The 12,991-nt window shown below is 44.1% G+C and overlaps 1 protein-coding gene across 3 annotated transcripts; it reads right to left on the bottom strand.

The window, feature by feature from the left end:
- Positions 1 to 999: 999 nt before the first annotated feature.
- naa25 (N-alpha-acetyltransferase 25, NatB auxiliary subunit) lies at positions 1,000 to 12,682 on the bottom strand. 3 transcript variants are annotated; one of them, XM_029515579.1, is made up of 24 exons: positions 12,605 to 12,682; positions 9,432 to 9,517; positions 8,643 to 8,781; positions 8,440 to 8,558; positions 8,231 to 8,305; positions 8,036 to 8,143; positions 6,860 to 6,938; positions 6,428 to 6,539; positions 6,254 to 6,343; positions 5,856 to 6,028; positions 5,667 to 5,779; positions 5,371 to 5,578; positions 5,139 to 5,228; positions 4,884 to 5,064; positions 4,588 to 4,687; positions 4,341 to 4,492; positions 4,119 to 4,244; positions 3,786 to 4,029; positions 3,252 to 3,375; positions 3,093 to 3,158; positions 2,907 to 3,004; positions 2,693 to 2,803; positions 2,459 to 2,605; positions 1,000 to 2,012 (listed from the first exon to the last, which is right to left on the bottom strand). In XM_029515579.1, the coding sequence occupies exons 1-24, from the start codon at positions 12,660 to 12,662 to the stop codon at positions 1,890 to 1,892; spliced, it is 2,922 nt and encodes a 973-aa protein (XP_029371439.1). In that variant the 5' UTR covers positions 12,663 to 12,682; the 3' UTR covers positions 1,000 to 1,889. The 3 variants fall into 3 exon arrangements, with proteins under 3 accessions (XP_029371439.1, XP_029371437.1, XP_029371440.1); XM_029515577.1 differs by having other exon boundaries at positions 2,465 to 2,605; XM_029515580.1 differs by lacking the exons at positions 8,643 to 8,781; positions 9,432 to 9,517; positions 12,605 to 12,682 and having other exon boundaries at positions 2,465 to 2,605; positions 8,231 to 8,347; positions 8,440 to 8,557.
- Positions 12,683 to 12,991: the final 309 nt, after the last annotated feature.

The following is a 12,991-nucleotide window of genomic DNA, read 5'->3' as shown; positions in this document are numbered from 1 at the left end:
AAAGGCATTTATTAGCAGATGTGTGTGTGTGATTGTATGGATATACATGACTGAGGCTGAGGGAAAGGGGAGGAGTCAACATGTCACATTTTCACATTGTTGCGCCAAATTTTGAATAAAACCATAAAACAAAACAAAAAACAACTCAGAATTCTGCAGTGAGCTGCAGTGACAGCTCCTCTGTGAGATCTGTTTACATCTCATTGGCTCTTTATAAGAGATGTTTTCACATCAAGATGATGCTGAAGTTGATGACATCATTTTGGTTCCTTATTTTGTTTTTTGAGGAGGGAAGTTGGTGGGAATGACAAAAACATGAACACAGGACAAATCTGAAAGCATCTACTGCAGCTGCTCTGAAAACACACCGACTTCCTCCAAAAGGCTGCTGCCTCTTTTATTTACAATTAGGTCCAAAGTCAGTCTGAGTAACGCAGCTCTGAGTTTGAGCTGCTCACCTCCAGAGGAAAGAGCCACCCCAGGACTTTATATAAACACAAAACTGCATGTTGGCTAAAAATAAACTGACTGTACAATCAGATCTGGGTCAAACGAGACAAACCCCTCCTACTGGTGTGGTCTAAGGCCAAACCAGAACTTGTGTCTTATTTTTGTACACAAAGACACCCATAAATAAGTTCTTATGAGGATCATTTCAGTCAGTTAAAATAAAGTGGTTGGACACTGATGCATTTTCTCACACTGCTACTTCTGCGTCAGAGCAGACAGGAAGTCCTTCAGGATTGAGTAGAAAACATACTGATTTGCTGAACATTCAGTTTTATATATTCGCACACGGTTTCTTAAATATCAGTCCAGTCTTCAAGGATTTTGATTATTTCATCTATTGATCTGTGTTTGTTGTTTGTGCTGGAAAAATGTAATTCAACATAGACAAGTTAAAAAAGCAACACTTCTACGGGCATCAAGGAAGGAAGGAAGGAAACTGAGGAAGGCAAGGAAAGACAAAAAAAGAAGGACATGAGGAAAGAAAGACAATTCAAATTTGAAAAAGTCCTGTAAATGAACTCATACCAACATTGCTCTTTATAATACTGCAACTACAGAAGCAGCTCCACTTTCAACACCAAAGCAACACACAAGATACACAAAAAAAAGAAAGAACACACCCACAAAAGACAAAACATTTGTTGAATGAGAAACGTTCTGCTGGTAGCCAGAAGTCCACATCTCCAGAGAGAATCTGTTTAATGAAAAAAAAAAAAAATTGTGCCTGTTTGCTCTTTAAAGAGAGAAACAGCTGGAAAAGCAGCACATTGAAGTTACTTTGCTCCTCAGAGTTAAGTGTGTGTGTGTGTGTGTATGTGTTTAACATCGATTGTTGTAAAAGTCTCTGGAAAAAACAAAGTGAGGAAAAAAAGATGAAACGTAGCTGACCAACAAACAGTATAGTGGTTTATTGTGTCTTATATTCTCATTTTGTCAATGAACTGTGGTAGTTGCTCTTTCCTATGTACAATAATTTATTAGATTAGTTCATCTAAAATGGTTTATTCATTTTCCTATTTTATTTTAAAGGAGCAGGTTTTTTTCTCTTTATAACTGCTGTATAAATTTATGAGTTTACTTACAAGCTTATGTGCTAAAAGAGTTGCAAATGTTCCAGAGTGTGTCGGAGAGAACAAACAAACAAAAAACAAAGCAAAAAGAAAAACAAACAACAAAACAAAACAAACAAACAAACAAAAAAAAAAAAACAGGTCCAGACTGACAGCTCACAAACGCTGAGTGGGAACACGCAGGAGAGGAGAGGCAGGAAGTCACTGGGTTTGTTGGACCAGCGGGGGGAGGTGGAGGACTCGTAGGGAAGCTGAAGGTGGGGGTGATGGTGGGTATAGTCATCGTACTTTGGGTGAACATGATGGCGTTCAGATCTTGAGGTTCTTTATAGTCTCCACTCTCTTCTTGAGCAGGTCTCCCACTTCCTGTAGTGAGCGCAGGTAACTGCTCTGCACCTTGTCCATAGCAGCCTTCGTAAACGACGCCTCCTCCTGAAAAAAAAAAAAAAAAGAGCACAATGAAGTCAGGCTCAGCGGTTCATCCTCTGAGGAGCACCAACGGCTGTATAACCTGAACATGAACCTGGACCCGGGTCTTCAGGGTGGGACCAATGCTAAAGAGTCTAAATCCTTCATTCTCTCTGCTGACCATCAGGGGACCACTCCACTGAAGTCAGATAGTGTTGAAGTCGATGGGAAAATGTCCCTCCCCCTCCTCAGTAAACGTTTTCCTGATGAGTTTATGGTCTCAGTCTCTAGTTTACAGTCTTCAGTACAACATGATGTTAATTTTTTTTAAATGAAGCTCCATTTAGAGGGAAACAGAGCAGGAATCAGTTTATTCTTGTGTTCTGCTTCCTGTTTACTTCCTTCTCAAGCGAGGAGCTTTGATAGTTTTTCTGATGGATGTGATGAAAAAGGAGGGAAAGAAGCTGCACACTGACCTCCGTGTGTCCTTCCAAGGTTAAACTGGCTAGTTTAAGGGCCGTCATGCCAGTCTCTTGCCCCTTTATATGCTCCAAAGCCTGGGTGAGCAGGTCCTGCAAGCTCCCCGTCAGCTCCTGGAATCCGCACACCACCAATGGCTGCAAGACAGGCAGATCATCATCATCAGTGAAGTTCCCATTAAAGAGCTCTGAATGAACATTTGTATCAGACAGACGGAGCTGTACCAGAGCTGTGTTTGCGTCCTTTTTCTTCTTCTTCTTCTTCTGTAGGCTGGTCTTCAGTGGTCGCAGGATCTTGGCACAGTAACTAGCCATCCACAAGACTACAGAGATCGTCTGCAGGGTCACAATAAGAGAGCATCGTATTCAGAACGGAGAGGAAACATAAAACTGTGTGTGTGTGTGTGTGTGTGTGTGTGTGTGTGTGTGTGTGTCTCACCTCAACAAAGAAGATTAGGTTTTCTAATAAGGAGGGATGGGTTTTTAATTTGCTCTCTTTCATTTCCAATAAATCTCCTTTGCATTTATTGAGTATTTCTGCAGACGGAGGGACAAACAAATACGTTTATAAGTTTAATTTTCATTAAATAAAAAAATATAAATTGAATTTGAGCTGCTTGCTCACCTTGAAGTTGTACTACTAACGATTTGAAACTGTTACAGATCTGGGTTTGAAGCTCCGATGACTCATCTAGGAAGGTACAAAGACAGAAGGGTGGAGGGCGTCAGACGACATGACGGCGGTGACACAATCCATCTGAGCTTCGTGTTTTTGTGTTCTTACCGAGGCCGACCGTGTCCAGCTCCTGGAGGTGGACCGACAGCTGGAGGGCTGCTGCCTGACACTGGCAGCTCCCACTGGACAGAGCTGGGCCCATACGAGTGGAGGGGGGTCCCAGGAATGGATACTGTAGCACAACAACAACAACATTAAAACAACACACTATACCATCTCCAACATTACGTCATTTAAATGTGCCGCAGAGAATTCAATGAGCAGAAACAAGTTTAACTTCAGTTAAAAAGCGTTGAGGCTGAATAACATTTGGTGGAGAAATCCTCAGCTGGAAATTATTTTATAAAACAGGAAAACCAAAATCATGTTTATTTCCATGTTCACGTCAGACGCACGGCTGCGTCTTAAAACCGAGTGTGTCACAGCTGTCCTCTTTAAACGGGCGCATCCTTACGTGTCACTATCAATAAAATGGCAGCAAAAAGTTGAGTTTTAGCTAATAATAAACCTAATAATCAGGTTTTGGTGGGAAAAAGGGACCAGAGCAGCTGATAAACAGATCCCTGTGAAGATTAAACCTGCCTGTACACGTTTCTCTGCCATCTGAGCAGCTGCCTGTAGAGTCTGATTGAGCTGAGACAGCAGGCTGCTGAGGACAGACGTCTTGTCCCCGATTCCGTTCTCATTGGTCGTCTCAGAGTTCTGTTGCGAAGGCGCGTGTCCCAGGCCGGCCAAAACGGCGAGGAGGCGGAGCGTTAGTGAGCGTATCCTCAGCCACAGGGACTCCTCCTCCAGAGACTGATGCCGGTGCTCGTCAGTCAGCTGTCTGTGGAGGGAAGAGGGGGTTTGATTTGGGATGCGACGGCTCAACGCGCCTCCATTCCTGCAGAGAATACGGTGAGCCCGGCTCCGTACCTTTCCTTCGGGTCCCAGCTGGTGAAAACAGTCAGGTCTCGGTTGTCTCTCATGTTGTCCCAGGGGATGTCGTCGTCTTCTGCAGACAAAGACATGGCCTTCACACTTTCCTCCAGACTCAATACGCTGGAAAACACCCAAAAGAATGACAACACAGGTGAGAAATTCAGCTCCACAGCTGACGCCGTTCCAAGTCCAGTACGGGTTTGAGTACATTCTCACATGTCGGCCTCGAGGAACAGGTCCAGCAGCATCCTCTCAGTGCGAACTTGAGCAAAGTGCAGCGATTGGTTCAGCCTGTTTCTGAGCGCGATGAACTCTGGGATCTTCTCAAACGCACCATACTTGTACGCCTGGATGATATACTCTGAGGTCTGGTGGAAAGGAAGAGGAATACATTAAAGGATGAAAGGTAACACGAGAGCCAGATGATTTAAAAGTCTCAGCAATCAAATCACGATAAACTCACATCTTTCTGGTTAGAGTGGAAAAACCTGAGGGAGAAATTACAGGACTGGGAGGCAGCAGCAAACTGCCCCAATGACTCAGCGTAACGTGTCAACAGAAACCTGGAGTTAAAAAGAAAAAAGCATTTTTACACCCAGATCAGTTAGTTCAGATTTGGATCAGTCTGACTCTTTGCTGCTTTCCTGCAGAACTCCTGATCAGATAAAGACAGAAACTTCAGATCAGCTCTAGAACAACCTGAACACCTGAGAGGAACCCAAATGTATTTAAAGGTAACTCCATTTGTCGTGCACTGACCCGATAGTGTCGTGCTGTACATGCTTGGCGTCCAAGCTGGAGTACAAGTCCACGACGGGCTCGAAGGCTCCCAGGTGACAGTAGAGGAGCAGCAGCAGCAGCTTGAACTGGGCGTTTGATGGACTGTGAGACAAACCCTCCTGCAAGATCCCCAAACACTGCCACACCATGTTCTCATCCCCTAAAACACACAGACGCACAGTTAGAAGCACATCACTGTCGAGTCTGACGAAGATGTAGAAGAGAGAAACTCACCCGCTTCTGTCCACAAGTCGATGTATACATGAGCTGCCATGAGACAATACATATCAGAAAACTGCAGCTCCGTCTTCAGAGAGTTCTTCCCTGCGAGCAGAAAGACAAATGGGACAAACTCATAAAACAGTCCAACAACATCTTTCTGTGCTCAGTAAAGTCTTGACTCTGAGTTTGTATCTCTTTGCTCCGTGTTCGATCTGATCTTAATATCAGGAAGTGATGTTCTTACCAAACTTGAGCCCGTGACGATAGTGAGCTTTGAGCTCGGTGATGAGCTGCAGTTTCCCGTCCACATCCAGGCTGTGATGCAGCCCGAGCGCTCGACTCAGCTGACACACACACAGATGTCTCTGCAGCGCTTTGGTGTCCTCTGGAAAAGCGAATCCCTCCTCGCCCTGCTCGCCCAGCGGAACTGCTTCGCTCAGACGGTTAATGAACTAAATTAAAAAATGCCACAAAAGAAGAAATCAAGACCAACCACGACTCCACTGGAGGCGCTTCAACGGGACTGCTGTGGTGCCTCACCTGAACATGCTGCTCAGGACAGAGCAGGTGTAGGTATATCTTGAGGTCGGTAATGCAGCAGGGTTTGTCTCCAAACTTCCCGAAGAACTGCACCATGAGCTCTAAAGGCTCGCCTGTTTAAATCCAAAAAATAAATCGTGATAAACAAGAGGTCGAAGCGGCCGGCAGCGTTTGTACAGTTTTTCTTACCCAGCAGGCTTTCCTCCGGACAGCCCCGCTCTCTCAATCTGTGCATTAATTCGAGACGAGCTAAATACGGCCCTCTGAGCGAACGGGACTCTTTGCTGTCCTCCCCCTTAATTCTCTCTTCCACAAACCTCACCACCTCGGCCACGGTGTGGTGAACCGCTCCCTCCGAACAGCTGGAGAGACACAAAGACTTCACGTTTATCTCTGCCTGACAGAGTTCAGAAATCTTCAACTCAACATCTTTTTTTTTTTTTTTTTATTATTACACCATAAATTGGTCTTAATGGTGTTTGTTTAAATGAACTGTCGGCCCTTCGTGATGTCAACCATGAGTTTATGAGCTGCCTCATTTCAAGCCTTCACTTTCTGCCAGCTTTTAAAAACTGCTGTGTACTCACTGCTCGCCTTCCTCTGGCGGACTCCACGACTGGTCGATCAGGTGGAAGAGAGATTCAAAGTAGGAGGGATAGAACTGCCAATCATCAGGACTGGAAAGAGAAACGCAGTAGTTTGTTATTCTTTGGTAACATTCCTTCACAGGATGTGTGTTTGTGGGGACCGGCTGTACTCACTTTTTGAGCAGCAGCTTGTGGGCCAAGGCGTTGCACTCTGGCCAGCGTTGTAGTCGCTGGTAGAGCATCATACACTTGTTTTCTCTGCTCTGCAGCTCACTGGTCAGCTTCTCTGGAGGAGGATGCATCAATAATAAATTGAACCTCATTTTGTTTTTGTTTTGCTGATCCTACAAACATGTTAATGGGGTTTAAATATCCCATCAATGTCTGACTGGACTCTGCACTGTTTACATCATCTTTTGGATCTCCATAAAGTCAATGTAGAAGATCTTGTCTAATGAGGCACATTTACAGATTGAAGTCGATCCATGTGCTTTATCTGATGACTTGATGGAGGAAGCACTGCTCAGACGCACCCTCTGATGAAACATGAGACTGATTCTGGACGGATCCGTCCGGCCTTAGAGGAGAAAACACAGATCCACCCACCTCCGAGCGGCCCCCTGATCACATCCAGAGCCTCTTCACACTTTCCCAAACGCTCCAGGATCATAAAATACAGCTGAACCTGCAAGGAGCCAGAAACAGCAGTTAATATTTCAAACACTTCTCTCAGAAATAAGAGCAGGCCCAAGTGTTCCAGTCTGAATTTATGAAGAATTCTTTTAACTGTTTTTAAATGGAGCGAGAAGGACAGGCAGTTCTAGTTGTACAGCACGCTATCACACACACGTTAATGTGCTTAGTTTAAGTTACAATTTTAAATAAAGCACAGGGTGTGTGTATAAAAAACTAAAGAGTGAGGGAAAAGAACTAAATGAAGGCAATTTTTAGCTTCTTGTTAAAGCCGCTTTTACAGTTTTGGTAGATTTCATTTGTCCAGGTTTGATCTGGTTTTAGATTACATTTAACTCCACTAGCTGACCAGCTCTGCCAGACTTCAGAGACCCATTAGGCTCAATTACGTCAAGCATTTCCATAATATATTTAGGACACAAACTATTTAGTGCCTTGTGGACAATTAGGGAAACTTCTGCCAACAACAGCATGTTTGTCTTCCAGAATTAGTCATCACTAAATATACTGAATGTTTCTCAAGCCCAAAGTAAAATGAGCTGTTTATTTTAAATTGTAATTTGACTGTTCATCTCTCTCAGCAATGGTGGAAAAGAGGAGGATATAAATTCCTGATGAGAAAAATCAGGTCAAATGTATCAAACATCTGCACAAACTGACCAACACACTGCGGTAACACAGCTAAAACAGACGGAACTGAAGTGTCTGGCATTCAACACAGAAACAACCTTATCAGGACACGTCCACATTTCTCTACACTTTCAGTTCATGTCCAAAACATTCTGTTTCATTTTGAACACCTGTCTGAGAAAACAATGAGACCGTTGGAAACCCCCCAGGGTCGCTCTCTGATTGGGTCTCATCAGCCTGGACTGTTGCAGTGGAACAACATGGAGGAAGAGTTATGACTGTCGTAAAGGCCTTGTTGTCTTTGTAGCAACTGTTCTGCTCAATTTTGCATTTTAACACTGCAACTGAACTTCATTTTCCTCGTTGGTAGCATTTTCTACAGTTCATCACTTTAGAACATCTCAGAGTTGGAGTCAGTAAACAACGTTTAGCAGAATCAATATTTCATCTCCTCCTCACCTCTGCCTCGGCTTCAATCTTCTCCTCCTTCACCATTTTCTCCACCATGCGTTCAGCCAAAGGCAGGAACATTGTCTGGGCCAGTTTTTCATCTCGTGCTGAGATGGCCTGAACGACAGACCAAATGGATTCACTTCAGAATCTCCAAAACGTTGAAGGAAAGCGAACGTCCATGTGGCGAAAGGCTGCCCTTACCTGCATCACCAGACTCATGACAGACCAGAAGTAATACGGATTCTTGGGGACAATTTTATACAAGGCCATCCCTGCCTGTAAAGTGCCAAGACGCAGTCGTCAACATCCTGTGTCCATCTTTTTAATTACCAATGGAGCACAAAAGCCACAGCTGTTAGTCACTCGGGTTTGTGCCTTTGATTCACACGTGTGGACGTGAGCAGTCTCACCTGCTGCATCTTCTTGTACTCGCCGACGCGAGCGTACGCCATGAAGAGGTGGGAGTGATACTCCTCGCTCAGAGGGACCTTCTTCACGGCGGCCTCGTACAGCTTGGTGACCAACTCCGCTGTCACAACAGGCACAAAGTGTTATCACCAGTATTATCACCAGACTGCAGAGGTGGTGAGAGGTGGACCGTGTGTGTACTCACGGCGATGCATCTCTCTGTACAGTATAGTCAGAGCCTGCAGTGAGTTGTCGTCCGTTGGCTCCAGTGTGGCCACTTCCTGGGCCAAGGTGAACGCTTCATCCTGCTTCCCCGTCCTCTGGAGGCCAATGGCCTTCAGGACCTGAGAGGGCAAAGAGACGGCTGTGTGTTCATTTATCAGACCCACACTGGACCCCAACAGACTCTGATACAGCGGCATGAAGACGAGAAAAGGAGGTAACATCTGAAAATATCAGCAGCCTGTTAATCACCGACTGGAGGCTGAAGATCAGCTGAGACCTCTAACACAACTGACACAAAAAGAGGAGAACAGGTGAACAGAAGGACACAAGTCTCTCCTTATCTCATCTGTCTTGGTTTGTCACTGACAGATCCAATAAGGACGTCGAATTGTTCATGAAGTAAGCAACACAACTGAAGTGACAGCTCTGTTGGATTTGGGCATGTTTAGGTGTTTTATTTTAGTGATAAACACGGAGCTACAACAACAACAAAACACATTTGGGAAACTCTGCAGCAGCAGCGTGTTTGTCCTTGAGCTCACTGCTGCACTCTTATTAGTCTGCAGAAACGTATGTGTGTCTATAGAGCTGCAGTATAAAGAGAGAGACATTACAGGAAGAACACATGGAGACGTCTGAACGGTCAGAGGCTTCATCTGTGAACTCCTGACGGATCTGTCTGCAGATCCACGCAGATTTGTGCTGACAGCGAAGGAGAAAACACACCGAACTCAACTCCCCCAGAGAGAGGAGTCCCTGAGTCACCCACCTTGGCACAGTGCAGGTCCTTATGTTTCTTCAGCAGTTTATCTGCCTGCTGGATCGCCATTTTATTGTTGCCATTGTCGAGGTAATCTGGGAAAACACACAGAACAGCATTTTACTGGAGAGTTTGGATTTGAATGCATCTTGTGGAGGTTCCAATTAAACACCGTTAAATAGTTTTTAGTCTAATCTCAACAACACACCAACACACAAATGAATTTTAGGGAATTTTAGGGAGGTCGCATACATGGACATTTTGGGAGGAAGGACTTTGATATAGCAGTAAGAAAATGTTCGACAATAGGCTGTTTTACACGACGGGTTTATAGTAAACATCTGTTTCAGATGCTCGTCACAGTCTCTTCCAGGCTGGCTGTCATTGTGAGAAATATTGGCATGTTTTTCTGTACATTCCTATAAAAGGTTGAAAGCGTGCTGTTTACATGATCTCATCGCATGAGATGTGTGAGGTTGTATTCATTTTGAATAACAAAAAGGGACAACCCACCCCAGAACAAGGTAACTGTCACTTGAGGCTTCTGATGAAGATTGAATTAGAATTTATGATGACCAAACTGTTTTTATCTGGTTTAAGTATATTTTGCTGCTTAAACTGATTTAGTCGTCCTTGTAATTGAGTATTTCTACTGTGTGAATATTCCTGCAGTCTTATTATCACCGGTAGCTTCTTGCTGACTGACGTTCAACAGCCAAAATGGTCATTTTAGCTCGAGAATGTATTTTAGAAACCAAATGAATAAACTAGTCCCTTGACAGTAACTTCAATGTGTCTTTCCTCCCACGGCTGCAGCGTCAGAGCTGCTTAGTTTGGCAGCAGGACCGTGACCCGGTAAACTCTGGACCGGAGTGATGTGTTCGGGTTCCTCACATCTCTGCAGGCTTTCATCAACTTCAGCTGTGATGACAGTCTGAACAGAGAGAATAGACATGACATAACCACAGTGTCCTGTCTGCCACAGTTAATTTTGGCACCCAGCTGTCCTGAGGAGGCTGAACTGAAGTGTGTGTGCGTGTGTGTGCGCGCATACTTCAGCCTTTACCATCCACTCAGAATGACATAGTTGTGGGCCAGCCATTCATTTATTTGTTGTTTATTACTGTGAAATGTGTTAAACATGTTGGAAAAAAGTGTCCCATCGGATTATTGTTGTTGTCAGTCAGTTCGGAACCATTTGGAGACGACCATTCTGGGTCAGTGTTTTAGCTTTTAAATTAAATGTACAGTTCTTTTTTGGCTTCAGATCATTTTTATGACATGAGCCTGTTTCTGCATTTACATTTCTTCCTCTTTCTTCCATTTTTCCCCTCTTTGCGGGATATTTCTGTAGTTTACATACAATGATCACTCTAGCTGGAACTGCCACAGAGCACTCTGACAGATGTTGTCTCCGTCATGTTGTCACAACTGGGAAAAACTTTAAAGATGTCGCTGAGACTTTTACCTCATTAATCAAAGGCAAATAATCAAAACAGAATCAAACAAATCCCAACAAACGCACAGAAGGGTCAACCAAAATAAAGTGAACTGTGTCACACCAACATGGAAATGAACCTTAAAAAAAAAAATAAATAAATAAAAAGTACATAATCCATCAAATATTTTCTGTCTGACATCTTCCACACATCATCACACAAAAAGGCTCTGCAGACAAGCGCCAGCTGCAAACATTTACTGTAAAAGAAAAACTTTTAGCTAGCAACTTCCAATAATATACAATCAAATAATCATTTTCACCTCAGAAATGGTTAAAAAGTAATTTTGAAAGAAACAACAACTGATAAATCACAGACTACCTGAATCCCAACTAATAAAATGATTAGTTTTATCAAACAAGAAGCCCAAACTTGAAGGATCATCTAAAGCCACTTTTGGACCTTCAACACACAGGACAACTTCAAATTAATTCATTAGTTGCTCAACAGAAAAATCAACAAGCAACAACTCAATTATTTCTTAAGCACAACTTTAAATGATTTAACATGAGATGTTCCTTTTTTTGGCCCACGGAGGGGAAATTCCAGCATTGAGGCAGCAAAGAGAAAAATTCAAAGAAGAAATAAATAATATTTTAAAAAATATATTAAAAGACTGATGTGCACATTTGTTGCTCCTGTTTCTAAAATAGGAGGATTCAGTGGTTTGGTACTGAACACTTTAAGGACAATTGATGAATTGAATTTCTCAGCTGCAGCAGATTCATTCATTGTTGCAACAAGCTCAGACCTCGTTTCTTATAGTCTTATGTAACTCATTGATTATGATAATACTTCCACTATATTTTATTCTATTAAAATTCTCCAAGACAAAACAATTGATGGAGAAATTGACTGACAGCTTCAGGACAATCATCAGCTGCTGCTCAACGTTTCTCTGTGTAGCATAAAATTAAAATGCTCAACTGAAGTTAAAATCCCCCCCAAACATCTGTCAAACAGCTGGAGTTCATCCAAAAGCTAACAAACCAATAAAACCCGTAAAAGTCCAGAGTTTCTGCTCAACAACATCAGAGTAGGAGCCTTATTATGAGGTCCATGCTAACCAGCTAACAGGCTAAGAGGCGTTAGCTTGAAGCATTGTCCTTTAACTGTTATGAGCCGAATGCTAACTGGAAGCTAACCGTGTTAGAGGCAGTTTGCAGGAAACAAAGCAGGTCCCGGTCTAGACTGGACCGGGACCTGCACCGGACCACAGAGAGGACAGCTGTCGACCTGAGTCCAAAACAAGCGTCCTCCCATATTTTCACTGCTTTTCTTTTTTTTACCGAACAGGCAGCTGCAGCATGTCCGCGGCTAGCCGACCTGTTAGCATGCTAGGCTAGCTGTCAAACAGCGACCGTTAGCTGCAGAAACTGTCCGACCCGGAGGACGCAGACACCGGCCGGGGCCGTTTAACGGCGTTCAGACGCGAAACACGCCGCCGTTCACCCACACACCGGCCTCGGTAGTCGTGTCCTACCCCGGGCCGGTCGGCAGACCGGGTAAGGTGCACTGTCATCGGGCGCTGCGGGCAGCAGAAGCCGTGGTCGGAGCTGGAGGGGCCGCGGCGCTGCCCTCCGGCTCCGACACACGGCTCTAACCCCGACCCGGACCCGGACCCGGCTTCCAGCAGAACCTCCAAACGGCCAAAACGCGCGCAGGTCCGGAGGGAGTCCGTACCGTAAATGGGTCTCAGTCTCCTGTCGTTGGGATCCTGCACATGGCCTCTCGCCGCCATGGTGGAGTTTACCTGCTGGGGAAGTGTTCGCGCATGCGCACAGAGAGCTGCCCGGAGCAGCGATTAAAGGATTTGACTTTTTGTTTTTTTGTGTTTTGTTGTTGTTTTTTGTTTGTTTGTTTTTTTTGTACAGGAAGTTCCCATCGGGGCAAATCCACCAAAAAAAAAAGCTGCATCTGCACCGCTCCTGATGTCAACTTCAGTAAACTAAAAGAAAGGCTGTGACACAGCAGTCATGAGCACAACAGAACAAAATAAAAATGTATATATCTGCAATATACAATAGAATAAACAGACTAACAATATATAACAGTAATAACTATAACTGT

Source organism: Echeneis naucrates, chromosome 12 (genome assembly GCF_900963305.1).
Source record: "Echeneis naucrates chromosome 12, fEcheNa1.1, whole genome shotgun sequence".
Classification (NCBI taxonomy): Eukaryota; Metazoa; Chordata; class Actinopteri; order Carangiformes; family Echeneidae; genus Echeneis; species Echeneis naucrates.
This window is presented reverse-complemented; position numbering and strand designations above follow the sequence as displayed.

Coding starts and splice junctions, on each gene's coding strand:
- naa25 (XM_029515579.1), bottom strand. CDS start 12,662: ATGGCGGCGAGAGGCCATGTGCAGGATCCCAACGACAGGAGACTGAGA. Junction 9,518..12,604: donor GAGACTGAGACCCATTTACG/GTACGGACTCCC, acceptor GTGTTTTCCCAG/ATTACCTCGACAATGGCAAC. Junction 2,804..2,906: donor ACCTAATCTTCTTTGTTGAG/GTGAGACACACA, acceptor GTGACCCTGCAG/ACGATCTCTGTAGTCTTGTG.